Source organism: Trichechus manatus, unplaced genomic scaffold (assembly GCF_000243295.1).
Source record: "Trichechus manatus latirostris isolate Lorelei unplaced genomic scaffold, TriManLat1.0 scaffold00018, whole genome shotgun sequence".
Taxonomy (NCBI): domain Eukaryota; kingdom Metazoa; phylum Chordata; class Mammalia; order Sirenia; family Trichechidae; genus Trichechus; species Trichechus manatus.
In genome coordinates, this window is record NW_004443954.1 from 7,941,166 (window position 1) to 7,957,365 (window position 16,200).

Below are 16,200 nucleotides of genomic sequence, written 5' to 3' on the forward strand. Positions count from 1 at the left end.
GTCAGAATAGAACTGTAGTAGATTGCCAGACCTTTCTTTCAAGGTGCCTCTGGGTGCCAACCTTGTAGTTAGCAGCCAAGCGCATTAACCATTTGCACCACCCTGGAAAATACACTTAATTTCAAGTTCATCGCAATCACCACTATTCCCTATTGCCTTATACTGGACCTGCTTTACTCATTTACATGATTTGCTTAATTCCAGAAGGTATTTGAGGATGTGGCCCTGATTTACAATGTTTTGATTTTTCTCTCCCCTTTGCCATCGGCTCCATAAGAACCAAGCCGGAGGAGGTAGACAGAAAAAATGGGGAAAAGGTAAGGAAGGGATGATTAAGTTACTGAATAACACATACACATACACAGTCTCTCTTAAGATGATGCTGGAAAATGAAAAAGAAGCAAACAGGATTGGCAAGACTAGGTCTACACAAAGCAAGCTGGACCAAAACCTATCATGGAGGCGAGTGCATGTGCTTACCCTTTCCACAGAATCATCTACTGACATCAAAGTCTGGAGCCTTTTGCGCTGTAGAATGTTTGTAAATTCCATATGGATGGGCAGCATGGGTCCCGTGTACTGCATAATCCAGTGTTTATCCATATTTGGTGCATAGTTATAACTAGGAGTTCTGAAAATATCCAGAAAGAAATCTTACTATATATTTTTTACTTAGTCATTTAGGGAAATATCTCAAGGTAAAGGTTGTGAGATAATCACTTAGAAAGTATAATTAAGATACCACTATTTTTCTTTCTCAAGTATCTCCTCTTTGTGTTTATAAGAAGATCTGAAGTCTTCATCACCTTAAATAGCATACATTTTCTGAAGGAGTATGAATTCAAACTTTTAAACCAAGACTGGATGCTAATAAGTAATCTTTCTTAAAGATGTAATTAGTGCAAGTTCATCTGCGTTCATTGAAAAAAAATATGTAACAAACACATTAAGATGATCATGGCTATATTACAAATCTATAGATAAAGCTCAGTAATGTAGTCAAGAATGTTCTCATAGTGATGTTAACTCATAAAATTTTATTGCTAATTAGGCTATTAAATATAACCACAAATAAGTGAAATGATGACGAATCATAATTTCAACATTTTTTTCTCTTGAATTTATTACTATGGTTTTAAAAAATTGATAACTTATATATCTAGCCTCTGTAATTTTTTTCTCTATTCCTAGTCTTGTATACAGGTATCGTTGACCTAATTGGATTTGCTGGAATTACAACAAAGTCTACCTTTGTAATATACATGTTTACCACTAAAACTATTCATTTTATAGACAACTCAAATATTGTCAGAGGGCACAATTTCTGTTAATTATACAGACATGGGTCCAATTGTTTTAAGATAGGCCCGTTTGGTTCTATATTTAATCTATTCCAGAAATTAAGGTGTGTGTGGTATCCCATAAATTCCATTAGGGACTCACAAAATATGTCACCTCCTCTTTGAACTCTTACCCAACTCCTGACCTCAGATCACTAGACGCTGTCACCTCATGCTCCCAAAGTATGTATCTATGCTAGAACATTTCTCACACTGAGAATTATTTGTTTGTATTTGTTCTTCACTAGACAATAATCTACTTGAATCTTCTCCTTAGATGCTAAGATGTTTAATATTAAAAGATCATTTAATTATCTCAGCCCTTGTTATGGATTGAATTGTGTCCCCCCAAAAATGTGTGTCAACTTGGCTAGGCCATGATTCCCAGTATTGTGTGACTGTCCACCATTTTGCGTCTGATGCAATTTTCCTATGGGCTGTAAATCCTATCTCTACGATGCTAATGAGATAGGATTAGCAGCAGTTATGTTGATGAGATTCCATCTACAAGATTAGGTTATGTCTTAAAACAATCTCTTTTGAGATATAAAAGACAGACATGAGCACAGGGACCTCATACCACCAAGAAATGAGAGCCAGAGAATAGTGTGTCCTTTGGACCTGAGCTTCCTGCGCTGAGAAGCTCCTAGACCAGGGTAAGATTGATAACAAAGACCTTCCCCCAGAGCCCACAGAGAGAAAGCCTTGCCCTGGAGCCGGCACCCTGAATTTAGACTTCTAGCTTACTAGACTAGAGAATAAACTTCTGTTTGTTGAAGTCATCCACCTGTGGTATTTCTGTTATAGCAGCACTAGATGACTAAGACAGCTATTCTAAGAAGGGAGCCCTGGTGGTGCTGTGGTTAAGAGCTCTGCTGCTAACCAAAAGGTCGGCAATTCACATCCACCAGCCACTCCTTGGAAACCCTATGGGGCAGTTCTACTCTGTCCTATAGGGTCGCTATGAGTTGCAATGTACTCGATGGCAATGAGTTTGGTTTTTTGGTGTTTTGGTTCTAAGAAGTAGGTTTACTGTCTCCATTTTACAGGTAAGAAAACTGAGGCTAAGAAAAAAAAATTAGTTGCCATCGAGTTGTTTCTGACTCATGGCGACCCCATGTGTTACAGAGTAGAACCACTCCATAGGGTTTTCTTGGCTGTGATCTTTATAGAAGCAGATCACCCGGTCTTTCTCCTGACATGCTGCTGGCTGAGCTGAACCACCAACCTTCAGGTCAGCAGTCGAGGGCAAAATATTTGTGCCACCCAGGGACCAAACCGAGGCTTAACAAAGTTAATAACTTCCCCCGATTCACAGTTAGTAGGTGGTAGAACCAGGATTCGATTGCAAAGCCCATCTACTTTAACAAAACGAAAAAAAAAAAAATTAAAGTGAGGGGTGCACCCCATGTCTGAGATTGCTTTTAATACAAATCACAACTTTGCAACAGACAATCTCAGAACAATCGACAGCCTATGTTGAATGAGAAATGTGATTCCCAGTCTCTGTTCTGGGGAAGATCCTATTGGTGAAAGGCTGTGGATAATGGTCACTTAAGGTGAGCCAGTGCCATCATTTAAATTATAACGCTACAGAAATAGGAGCCTTTGAGTGAGCCTTGACGGTGACTCCACTGGTTCAGATGAGCTGTGATTTTCCAGTGGGGTAAACTTGGAATTATTGAGATACATGGTTGTATGGTGGGACATTCTGATGCACATGGGGCCATACAAATGCCACCGATTATTATACATTTCCTTCTGCCAGTGGATTTGCGGAAATTCTCTTTTGATGGTAGAAAATGCTACTTGGATATTGTTGGTACCAAGAGAAATTGCTATTTGGGTACCATTGACCTTTCTGGCAGCACAGGGTTACTCTAGTCATTATGAAAGCTGGTTAAATAGCAGAAGTGCACAGAACAGCACAAGTATCAATATACCATTGATTGCAGAAGACACAAAGTCTCTAAAAGCATACAAATTATGCCCAGAAGTATAAGTCGACTCCCTTTGAAAGAGACAGATAGGTGTGGAGTTTGATTCTGGTTCAATTTCTTCAACTTTAAATGGGAATAATAGTACCTCTCCTAAAGGGTGTTGTAAGGAACATATATATTATATATATATATATATAAGATATATTAATTATAAAGTGCCTGGAACAGAAGCACATGAGTTTCTCATATGAGCCAATAAATGAATGCATCATACATAAGTATCTGGATTGAAAAAAATTCTACAGTATTAAAAAACAAACTTTTTTTACTGTGCTTTAAGTGAAAATTTACAATTCAAGTTAGACTTTCATACAAAAATTTATATACACATTGTTATGTGACCCTAGTTCCTCTCCCTATACTGTGACAGCACACTCCTCCTTTCCACCCCAGATTTCCCGGGTCCATTCAACCAGCTCCCGACCCTCTCTGCCTTCTCTTTTTGCCTCTGGACAGGAGCTGCCCATTTAGTCTCATGTATATACTTAAGCTAAGAAGCACACTCTTCATGAGTATCATTTTATGTCCCATAGTCCCGTCTAATCTTTATCTAAAGAGTTGCCCTTGGGAATGGTTTTAGTTCTGGGCTAGCAGACAGTGCAGGGGGCCATGTCTTCCAGGGTCTCTCCAGTCTCAGACGAACCATTAAGTCTGGTCTTAAAAAAAAAACTCTTTAGGTATTACCTGCAGTTTTTTCTAAAGAGAAACTTTCAATATAAACTTTCTTTTGCCTCCCCAGTAAGTGGCTCGTGAACCAAATGGTCCCACTTTTGTGGTCTGTAAGAGCTCCACGTACCGAAGACGGAATTGTGGGCAGCGGCAGGCTCCCGGCATCTCAGGAGCTTGTGAAGCAAGACAGAACTTAAGCCCCTGTTTCTTATTCTTCACGCAGCATGCCATGTTACAAACAGGATTAGATTAAGAGGTGGAGGAGGAGGAGGAGAGAGGGGGCATCTAAGTCCCATTGGAAAGGGTTTTCACCTGGTGTGGTAGTTTGAGGCCAGGGATCTACGGCAAATTGCTAATGCAAGGTCCCTTAACCATTTACTGTTACGTGCCCTGAAAAAGAATCCAGCTATAAAAGAGGAACCGTACAGGGTTTCTTTATAATACCAAAACATCCTCCTCTGGTTGCCTTTGATGTTGGGTTGGCTTAATTTAAAATAAATCTAGTTGACTTTCTGCAAACCACAAAACCTCAACACAAATAAAAATTACAATATGGAACGGAGATGTAGGCTCACAAAGGGCAAATTACATCTCCCTCCAGTCACCTTGATGTGCTTGGCGTCTCTCCACCTCACTCCGAGGCACAGGGAAGGTTGCAGAAAATTACAAGCCTCAAATTGGACTCTGGGATTTACAGAATGACATATGTTAAATCTGGCTTATATTAGAAGAGAAAGTTCAGGGCCTGTTGTCAAAGCTGTCCTCTCCCTCCCATTTTTTTTCTCAATTTCTCGATATGTGAGATGACGCCCTGCTCTGGGGATGAAATCCCAGGTGGGGTCTCAGCGGGGTGGAGGGGGGGAGCGGGAAGGGAGGCATGCATTTGCCTTTAAGAGAAGAGAATGCCACTGCATCCCATAGAACAGCAGCTGTTCAGGGGACCTGCAGGTGGAAGGTCGGGGGTCACGGGGACTGACAGTGCTGTTGAAAAGTGATCTTCTGCCAAAGACCTGTGGTTGCCTCCTGCTGGGGGCTGCCAAATTCCTGGGAGATGCAGCCTTCTGTCCTCCAGTGGTAATTAAGGCTTGCTTCCCTAACTGAGGAACTGACTACAAATTACACAAACAAGGCCTGGGGTTGTCAGCTAGAACAGAAGCCATTAAAAAAATGCAGGTAGGATTTTAGGGAAAAGTGGAAAACCACACACTCAGTTATGCCAGAAAGTTTTGGAATTGGAGTCGAATTCTCATCCCGGCTCTGTCACTTACTAGCGTGTGATCTTGGGCAAATTTTTTCACTAAGCCTCACTTTCTTCATCTAATAACAGGAACAACAAAGTTAGAGTTCTCGTGAGGGTTTAAGAGATTTCAGTAACTCTAGAGAGCAAAGTGTGGGACCATATCATACCCAGACTTAGAGGCAGCGGGACAAGAGCTCATCATTTAATAGTTCATTTGGATTGTTGCAGCAACCCTGAGGGATGGCAGGGCACAGTATTTCCATTTTACCAATGAGAAAAGTAAAGTGAGGACAGGCGGCTCAGAAAGAATGTGCCGGGACAACTCTCAGCCAGATTGCTTCTATCACGTCACAATGACCACAGAGTCCCTCACCGCAGGCTTCTGAAGCATCTCAAAATCCCAGTCATTAGGAGAACTGATACCTATATTTGTTTCTAGCAAAAGTAAGTCTTAAAATCCTTAGCCTTCATCTTGGTTTAAGCTATTAGCTAGTTCTGTTTCCACTCTCCTGACTCTCATTGCTGAGGGTCTACTCGTGTTGCAAATAGAGAATAAAGTCTGACCTTCCAAGGCACATATTGGATGCATCAATGAAAAGGTGAATATCACTATTTGCTTTAAAGTTGAGAGGACCTAGGACCAGATTGTTGCTTTTGAGTTTCTATTGTTTTCTTATTTAAAAAAAAAAAAGAAAATTGTGTCTCGTGATACTTGTCTGGTCACGTAAGGGTTTTACCTAAAACTGAGTGCCCCAGACCTTAAACTCCCAAGAAAACGTACCTGTAACCCTCAATAGCCTATTTCCCCTACTTAAAAATTTTCTTGTCTCCAACAAGGTTTTTTTGCATATTGCTTTTCTCTGGTCTTTGCTTGATTGGATTTATCACCCAGCACACTGGATCACAGAAACTTCAGACTATTGCCTTTGTAAGATCAACCCTCACTATCAATGCCAAGTTTCTTTGTGGTTTGATTTTCTTCCGAGTATTGCTTATTGACATGACAGGAATCAGAATTCTGAACATCAACAATGTCACCTTTCCTTTTGACAGGTGGGTATTTAGGAGAATAATTCTTTCTAGCAAAGAAACAGTTTCAAGAAATGCACGTGTTGTGTATTAAATCCACACTCAGGGGATTGTAAAGAACTTAGCAGTTGATTTTTACCATTGATGGCCTTTGCTATCACCCCAGGAAAAAGAAATAATTTCTAGTGTTTTATATTTGAGCACGTGTTTTATTCATTTGTTATTTAGTATTAAGTAACAGCAAAAAAAATCCACCTACCTAACTCTTACAGGTATTGATAGCAGGCTCATCATTCTCTGAGAAATGAAATGGGTCTCAATTCCCAGAAGCAGCCAATTATAGAGATTTAAGACACACACTCAAAGCATGAAATTGGAAATTCTATACTTAATCTCCCAAATCACACCATCTCAGCTTTCCCTAGAATTGAACTTATTTAATTGACTTCAGGCAGATACTCCCCACCTGAGTTCAAATGCCTTTAGGTAACAAACTCATACAGAATAATATCAAACAACATTGATTATAGGTATATAAAAAATTAATATAAAGAGTCTTCTAATTTAGATAGGAACCTTAGGGGTCAGTGAGTTTGTTAATGGGGGAGGAACAACTCAGAAAAAGAGGGTGAGAATGGTCACACAGCTCGAAGTATGTAATCAATGTCACTGAATTGTACATGTAGAAACAGTTGAATTGGTGTATAACAATTGGTGTATAACAGTTGAATTGCTGTGTATATTCTCAACAACAACAAAATAAAATTTAAAAAAAAAAGTCTTCTAATTATGCTGCGAACACCAGCCAGAATAGTGCCAATACACACATAAGAACCGCCTTTGATATCAAGTGTGGCTGTGATGGGAATGAGCAGGCCTAGTGTGCCTAGTGTAGTGGAAGGATGTCACTGGATAATGCAGATGGTTAACGTGCTCGGCTGCTAACCAAAAAGTTGGAGGTTCAAGTCCCCCCAGAGGCCCCTTGGGAGAAAGGCCTGGTGACCTACTTCTGAAAACTCAGCCATTGAAAACCCTGAGGAGCACAGTTCTATTCTGACACACATGGGGTCACCATGAGCTTACTCAACAGTAACAGTGTAGTAGAAAGGTCACCTGCGGCCAAGAGAATTTAGTTTTGCTTCCTGCTTTCTCCCTAATTACTTATGTGACCTGGACAAAGCCATTTGGGCTTTCCTTGTTTAGTCTAAAAAACTATGGAATTAGACTAGATGATCTCTCAGTGTCCTTTTATCAAGTCTATTATTTCAATGTGTTGATACTATTTCAAAAATAATGGTTTAATGTCAGCTAGTTGGTGGGGTTAACATGTTTATTCATTTGCTAAACAAAAATGTTGTTTGCATCTACTATGTCAGGAGTTACTAGGTCCTGGGAGGTAAGAGATGAAGGACATTGTCTCTACCTTCAAGTTCGAGCCGCCCTGCCTCACTCCAGGGCACCATTCATTGGTATTTTGTGCGAATACTGCCCCCTGGAGTTGTGCGACTCAACCTCATGGATCTGGATAAATGGCCAGTGTGACGGAACACACAGTAAATGATAGTGAGAAGATCAAAGTGGGAATTCAGCAAAGGGAGCAACTAGCTCTGCCTAAGTCAGAAATTTTTATGGAGAATTTAAATTTTTCTCATCTTCAAGAGCACATCCTTTTGTGTACTTGTGGAAGAAACGAGGTAAGAACGGGAAAACTCTTTTTAAGGTTAAGAGATTTCTTTCCAATTTTAAATAACAAAAGTGTCCTCAAAAACTTTGTCCAGGGGCTCACACAGTGGCAGTATTGCTTTTGACATAAGATGTTTATCCAAAAGCACCACTTTCAGAGTGATTCTGGCAAATTAGAGGGCATGGATTGTTCTACCAAGACTTTAGATTTCATTTGAGCCATTCCTGCAGGTATGGAAGAAAGAACTGTTGAACTAAAACCAACAAATATATTTTTTTAAAGCTGATAGAGGCATGGTTTGTAGGAGGGTGATAAGGGAGTCTCTTAGCTTCCCAGACTCACCAGGCAAGTAAATGGACTCTTTACCTGTCACTGCTTTTGCCTGCAGGTGGGTATTATTATGCCACTGAAGCCAGGAGAGATAAGGAAGCTATACTATAGTGAGTGAAGACAAATGCATCACTATGGGGACACTAAGGAGCCCTGGTGGTGCAACGGTTAAAAGTACTCATCTGCTAATCGAAAGACTGGCAGTTCAAACCCACCTAGCTGCTTTACAGGAGAAAGACCTGGCAATTTGCTCCTGTAAAGATTACAGCCTAGAAACGCCCATGGGGGCAGTTCTACTCTGTCATGTGGGGTCACTATGAGTCAGAAGTTGACTCGACATCACCTAACAACAACAACAAATGGGGACACTGGGGAGATAATTTGCTGAAAAGTACAGTGGAGTCTAGGCCGTAGTAAAGGGCTTCATGATAAGGATTATTATGTGTGTTTTATGGTGGAAGCTTTCTCCGATTCCTAGGGGGCTCTGTGTGGCTGAGCTACTTTCTGATTAAACAGTACCTCCTGTCACGAGTGGTTGCTAATCCCCACTCATTCTTAGTTGGTAGGCATAACCCCTAGCCTTGGCTTGTAAAGCCAACAAGCCCATCTTAGACTGGTTTCCTTCCTTTGCTGGGAATGGTAAATACCGTGGAAACGTACATTCGCTCCAGTCTGAGACGGTCAGATAGCTATAGCCCAAGGCCAGATGAAAGGGATCCAAATAATGCTTGACTACCGAAGGAGACCTTACTTCCATCCCCGCAATGAGGGAGAGTCTGCGGCTCCTTGCTCCGTTTTCCTAGGGCCTGCCAAATATTTCTGCAGAGTACTTAACTTCTTCCATCCCTTCACTTGAATGTGTTGCTAACGAAGGAAACCAGCCATTCAGTCGCTCCTTGCCCCACAATTGGTGGCTCATCTTCAATTTGTCTCACTCCTTTTGTCTGCGGCCTGAACTCTGAACCTGTGCAATCACTCACCGTGAGGAGAGACGCACACAGACTCTCTCCGGCCCCTTCCTCCAGCGGCAGCCAGGGAGCCTTTACAACAAAGATACCCAGTGCTTAGGGCTTCTAAGGCCTGCGAGGAGAACTGCACATTCTAGGTGCACAAAACCCATGGCTTAGCAGGAAACAGAAGCTGAATCACTCCACCAACCACATGCACTTTCATTTTCTCTCCAAACTGGCACTTGCCCATAGCACACATTTGCACCTGGAAAGATAACACAGCCCAGCTTGGTGCTCATCCTGTCTATTTTCTGCAGAATGGCCAGGTGCAAGAGGCTCATCATGCTGTGGGTCTTAGCTTGTTGAGAAACTTGTCATGTAACATCGACAAGTGCCAGCTTGTTATTTCTCTAGCTGCTTGCCCTCAAACGTTGAGTTGAACCATATGAAAGTGCTGTTTTTGTGGGTCAAGAAAGAGCATATATTGGCAATTTCATAGCGTTCATCTTAATAAAAAGGAACAACAAAAACTACAATTTATGAAGCGCCTTTTAGGTTCAGGTCCTATGTGGAGACTTTAACCATCCTATTTTAATTTCTATTCATGACATCATATCAAGGTGCTAGTATTATAGCCATTTTACAGACGAGGCAATGGGGATTCCGAGCGGGTACGTCAACTGTCCATAGAGCTAGTAAGGCCAGCAAAGATAAGAACCCTGGCTTGTTTGACTCTAAGGCCTGGGTCCTTTTCACTCTGCCATGTATAGATTTCGCTTTAAAGAACCACTGTCTTTGTAGCTCACTCTCCAGTTCCTAGGTCATATCTTAGATTGTCTCTCCTGTATGGGGACCACTTGCCCATGCCATATTCTCTTCCTGAAATCATTTGCCCAATCTGTAGAATCATCTGCAGAAGTGCTACCCACTCTTTGAGGCTCACTTGGAATGCTTCCTGGTCCATGAAGTTTTCCCAGGTCCTCCAAAAGATGTAATGTCTTCTTCCTTCAAACCTCACAGCCCTGGGAATGCCCACTTTAGTACTTACCTCTTCTAGTACTACTAGTTAATGGACTATTGGGCACCTGCCCGTCCTCCCCCTAGAGCAGGGAATGGGCAAATTTATTCTGTAAAGGATCAGATAATAAGTATTTTAGGCTTTGCAAGCCATACAGTATCTGCCACAACTACTCAACTCTGCCATCATAGTGCAAAATCTCCTAATTACATGCACGAACATGGCTGTGTTTCAATAAAACTTTATTTACAAAAACTGGTGGTGAGTGGGATTTGGACTGTGGGCTCCAGTTTGCTGACCCCTGTCCTAACTTATCAATTCCTAAATGTTAGCCATTGTGTCTTTCTCATGCCTCCACTCCTATTGTACTATGTAGTGTCACAGACGGCACTCATAAATATTTGTGGAACTAAATTATCAGTTGCTAGCATCAGAGATGCTTTTTGTTAGCTTTCGCTGAGGTCCTGTGAACTCTGTAGACCCTTATTCCCAGCTGACTGTTGTCTGCACATGCCACTGTGCTGTCAGAACCTCTTGACCTGTGGCCGACTTCCCCGTAGGCTCAGGACTCTTTGCCTTGAAGCTTCAAAGGAGGCAGACTTCTAAGGAACCATAAAATAGCATATTTTGTCAACCCCTTCTCCTCCAATGCGGGAAACACCTGTAAGGTTGACAGTTGTAGAAAGTCACCTTAGGCTGGGATTCTGCTAATGCAACAGAAGAAGCTACTCAAAGCAATTTCTGATTCCAAAGAAAAGGGAAAGGTGGGTTGCAGGGTACTGCAGAAGTCTGCGAAGACCATTTCCTTCTTTTAATCAGTCAGTTAATACATTTGATCTGTAATTGAGAGCCACTCGAGGTCTTCATTCGTGAATTTAGTATGATGCTATGTAGGGTAAGAGTCTTCAGACCCTTGCGTGTCCTCCTACGAGGTTGATTCCAAATCCCAACGGCTCAACTACACGACATTCCCCAGGTGCTAGAGCAACCCTCTTTCTTTTTGACAATATATGATGTATTTTATGTTTACCTCCATCCTCCAACTTCCTGGGCACACTCAGTCACTTATTCAGCCCGGCTTCTTATTCATTGTTACTTCCTGTCCTGGGTGAGCTCTGACTGTCTTCATTCTAACCTAACATAGACCACTTGATAAGATAGAGATGTTCTAAATACCACTGACCAGGAGTCAATCAATTTGTTATAAAAAGATACAAAATAATAATACAAAGAAAAATTCCCCAGGGATATATAAAGACCAGCAACTAGCTTGCCTTTGGTAGTTACCATCCATTTTCGTAAGGTTCTTTCTAGTCTGGGATCTTGATTAGAAAGTCGGCATGGACGAAAGTGGGTTGTATTTAAGCACAAAGAGATTAATAACCAATTTCTGGAAGTTTAATGACGGAAGCGACAGATGATTGATCAGTCCTCTGTCCCTGCCTGTCCAGTGGCCAACCTTTCAGCAGACACCGAGCCAAACAGTCTGCATAGAAGACTGTATATTTGGAAGAAAATTTTTCGACAGAGTACGGAACAAAGTCATGCCCTTTGCTGTCAAAGCATCCAGACTTTTCACCCTTGGCTTGTGAGAATTACTGGCATACTATGATTCTGCTTGCTGTTTCACCCCCCTCCTACACTGACAGCCTTTCCCCTGGGCCTCCCCACCTTAACTCTCCAAGGCGCCTGCCTTTAAAAAAGGAACACTGGATTATTTTAAAGCCGTGACCTGAGAGGTCTCTTGGGCAAGCCCACTCAAGCTGCTTGCACATCTGCACTAAAGCTGCTGCAATATATGCCTTTAAAATAGACCCATGTTTCTTTAACCAGACAGGGCGTCTCAACCCTACTGCTGTGAAAAGCAGATCATTAGATCATTATTATTAAATAATACGCATTAATATTACCTAAGCCAGCTGAAGAAAACTAATGATAAAAATTGTCCCGCTCACTCTCTCTACTTCTCTTCCTTTCTACTCAGCTACTTAGAAATGTTGGAAGTGTGATTCATAGTCAAACCACCAGACAAGTCCCTTTATTTCTGTCCTAGTAGCTCTGCCTGTTCCAAAATCCAGCCTTCCTGCCTTGTGGATAGGCGGTGTGGAAGGAAGAGAGGGTGGGGGTGAGGAGAGCGGTAGGAGGCAAAGGAAAGGCCCATGGTCAGCAGGTTGGGGGTTGATGTTACTCACATGTGTTGGGAAGCATTGGGGTATAGTTCTGAAAACTGTGGGGCCGAGTCCTCGGGGCCGTGGGGTGCAGCGTGGCTGATCACCATCATAACGGGCCTATGGGGATACATTCTCTTAGACATTTTGAAGTAATTAATGCTCTCGTTAGTGATTAAGTCTGTGAAGTAGTCCTGAAACATACATTTGACACAAAACAAAAATTACAAAAGGTGACATTCATCAGATCACATTTGAATCCTGCTTTCCTGAGACGCTACTCACTGAATGAGGAGTTAAGGTCCAAAGGTGGGAAGAAACCCTTAACCTCCCACAGCAGTAAAAGATCTTCAACTGAGAACGTCAAGCCAGCTACCTTCTCGGGTTGCTAGCTTGTTAACATGTAGAAAATTTACTTTAAGTAATGCACAACTTAGCCATTAGAAAAGAAAAAAGGCAAGTCATGTTTGCCCAAGATAATGATCAGCTATGGCAATGCAAATGCTGGAGCATAAGAAACACCGGATGCATATTTCATTCTCAAGTTTCATTGATATAATTCGTTGACAAAAAAGTTAATTATGTACTTCAAGGGCAGTAAACATCCACACCCACTACAAGTTCACAGCGGCTGAACACACACACGCACGCACGCACGCACGCACGCACGCACAAACGAAAGAAAAGATCTTTTTTTCCAATTAAAAATTCCCCTGTGGGAAGTACATAGTAATCACTAATCAATGCCACTGCCAAAATCCGGGTGCACAGGGAAAAGCTGCGATATTTTATCAATTAATTTACTTTGAAACACTGAAGTATGGGGAGAAGTTGATTTCTTGCAGATTGTACTCTGTTAATTGCAGAACTAAAGAGATACAGCTGCTGGGATTCAAGCCTGATTTGTTAATAAAATGACTTAATCTGCAAGGCGGGGGCGGGACTGATGGAAGTCTGTAAGGGAGAGGGAGGAAAGGAAAAGTGAAAACTTAAACTACCAGTTCCTCTAAGTGGCTCTCAACGGCCTGGAGCTCCAGTAGAAACTTCATTCGGCAAGTGCCTTGGCAGTGCTCACAATTTCAGGGCTTCTAAACCCGTTCCCGTGGAGTTGATTCCAACTCATAGCGACCCTATAGGGCAGAGTAGAACTGCCCCAGAGGGTTTCCAAGAAGCAGCTGGTGAAGTCGAACTGCCGACCTTTTGGTGAGCAGCTGAGCTCTTAAGCCACTGTGCCACCAGGGCTCCTTAAGGGCTTCCAGGCATGACTAATCACATGTGGATTCAAGGACCCGAAAAACAGTGCTGGAGGGACGGAATCTGTGTCACATGTCATTGTTAGGACGAGCCTACAGGCTATCACCTTTTCCCATGAGGGTGTCTGTTTCATTCTTTTCCTCACTAAAAAAAGATATACATGCTTTTTGGACACAATAGTCTTTGACACTTAATCAGCTGTGATAATGGGTATTTGGAGGGAATTATGATTATCTTGCCCTCCTCAGGACAATAGGGAAAGAAAGGTTAATAACTTGAACAAGCAGCATGAAAAGCATCCTCATGGATTAAAAAAACACAGCAGTGACAATTAATGTATGCTGTACGAATCGTTTGCATGCAATGATTGTATCAACTGGCGATATGGCCTTAGAAGAATGATTAGCTGAACCACTCTAGGCTTTGTTTCCCCATCTTTTAAAATGAGGACATGGCTCAAGTTGGCTTCCAAGGCCCCCACCAGCTCTCAACTCTGATGAGTCTAGAAGCCTATTAACAACGTCTGTGAATTCATTTGCATTCATTGTTTTCTGAGGGCTTATGGAAGGTCGGAACTTACAAAATCTATTGTGCCCAAATCAGGGCAAGCAGAGAGACAGCAATGTCCCCAAATTAAACCAAGTTGGCGCTCTGCATTTTCTACCCACTGCTTTTTGCTACAGTCCTAGGCTTTCTGGAGGGGGCACTAGATAGAACAGTTTCTCGACTTCTCTCAGGTAATTAAGGAAGAGATGGGTATGGCTAGAAGAAAAGAGGATAGTTTAGGCTTAATCAGCAGGCTAGACTCAAAGATACTCTCCCCATTACTCTTACAATCTAAAAACTAGGTTTTGATTTAAGTTGGCAATCACAAAACCTTTGTGAATTTCTAGGTCCAATTTAGGATTCAGTTGTCAGAGTTCAAGTACCCTTAAAGAACACCCGGACATGTTGATTTGCGTTTCTGTGAAATGATTTGGAGACCCTAGGATTGCTAGCCCAGAGGCATCTGTGGACTCTCTGCCATGGCGCAGGTGTCTCTGTCACACACACTAAACTTGGTCAGACAGGAGTGAAAACAAGAAATGCGGTTTTCCAGCCTCTGACTATTGCACTTGTCTGGTTTTATTCTTACATCTAAATCTGAAGCCACGGATTAAAATATACTTTCACCTTCAATGAAAAGCGAAACAGGACAAGATGAACATTTCATTATGTGGACAAGTCCTCCTGAGGGGGAACCTCCCCGCATCAAATTATAACAAGAGAGATGATGGGAGGCATCCATGATTTTTTCTGGATGATACTTTCATCAGAGGATGATTGCCTTTCATCTTAATGAGTAAAAAAAATCGCTATACAAAGGCAGTGTTCCTTGAGAGTCTTTTCCTTGCCTGGAGTTTAAAATGATCTTAAAATTTCTCATTCTAACATTGTGAGGACACGCAAAGCCAATCTTGAGGATATGTTAGCTCACTGAAACGGCTTTTCCCCATCATGCACAAAGAAAATTGATACAGTGTAAAAGTGCCGAAAATTACCTTTGCATAATCAAATCCATGCTTTTCTTTGATGCCATTGCGACAAACAGTGTAATTATAGAAACGAGAATTCTTGATTAATCCAAGCCACTCTCGCCACCCAGGAGGGATATAGCTGCCATTATATTCATTGAGGTATTTTCCAAAAAAGGCTGCAATGGGGAAAAAAAGAGGATGATTTCCTCACATGAAATAATTAATCATAAATAAATGTATAAATACATAAATATGAGATTGTGACTTGAAAGAGACAGTAAAACCAAAGTTGACCTAGAATCACGCTAGTGTAATATTCTGATTCTTTGGCAAAATGACAGACACACATTTTCCTTTTGAATAAATGAAAGTAGTACCCAAGTACATGGATTATGGTTCAATAAAATCACCATAATGATCACAGTACCGTTTCTTGTGGTTCTACTGAAATAAAGCAAAACATACCCTTTTGTTAGGCTGATGTAGCAATCAGAGATTTCAGCCAGTGTGAGATTTGGAATGCTATTACTAGGCAAGCAGAGGAGAACTGAAAGCTTAGTCTTTGTTATAAAAGAAGTTTTCTAACTTACTGTTTGAGAGTTGGGAATTATAAAAACACCATAGAAAAGCTTGTCTTTGGTTTTGCGGTATCCAGAGAGCGTAAATTTTCCAAACCAAGGCATGACGGTAAACTCCGTTTTTTATGGGACATGGTCAGGGTTTTTATGTCACAAGTATTTTGTGGCTTGGGCGTTTATGTCATATGTGCTTTATGCCAAATGTACATCCGTTGTTGATGATCAAAAATTCTGGCAATATAGAGTTACTGTATAGATTACTGGGAGTCCCTGGAAGGCGCAAACGGTTAATGTGCTTGGCTGCTAACTGAAAGGTTGGAGATTCAGTTCTGCCCAGAGGTGCTTCAGAAGAAAGGCCTGGTGATTTAGTTCTGCAAAATCAGCACTGAAAAGCCTGTGGAGTATAGTTCTACTCTGACACAC

At 41.6% G+C, this 16,200-nt stretch overlaps 1 protein-coding gene across 1 annotated transcript in view; it reads right to left on the bottom strand.

Moving 5' to 3' along the window:
• The window catches only part of SULF1 (sulfatase 1), an 85,222-nt gene that overhangs the window by 47,467 nt on the left and 21,555 nt on the right, over positions 1–16,200 (bottom strand). Inside the window, exons 2-4 of the mRNA XM_023727720.1 lie at positions 15,224–15,375; positions 12,453–12,622; positions 481–631 (exon numbers count right to left, since the gene is read on the bottom strand). Of these exons, the coding sequence (XP_023583488.1) occupies positions 481–631; positions 12,453–12,622; positions 15,224–15,375 (473 nt within the window). The remainder of the gene's footprint in view (positions 1–480; positions 632–12,452; positions 12,623–15,223; positions 15,376–16,200) is intronic.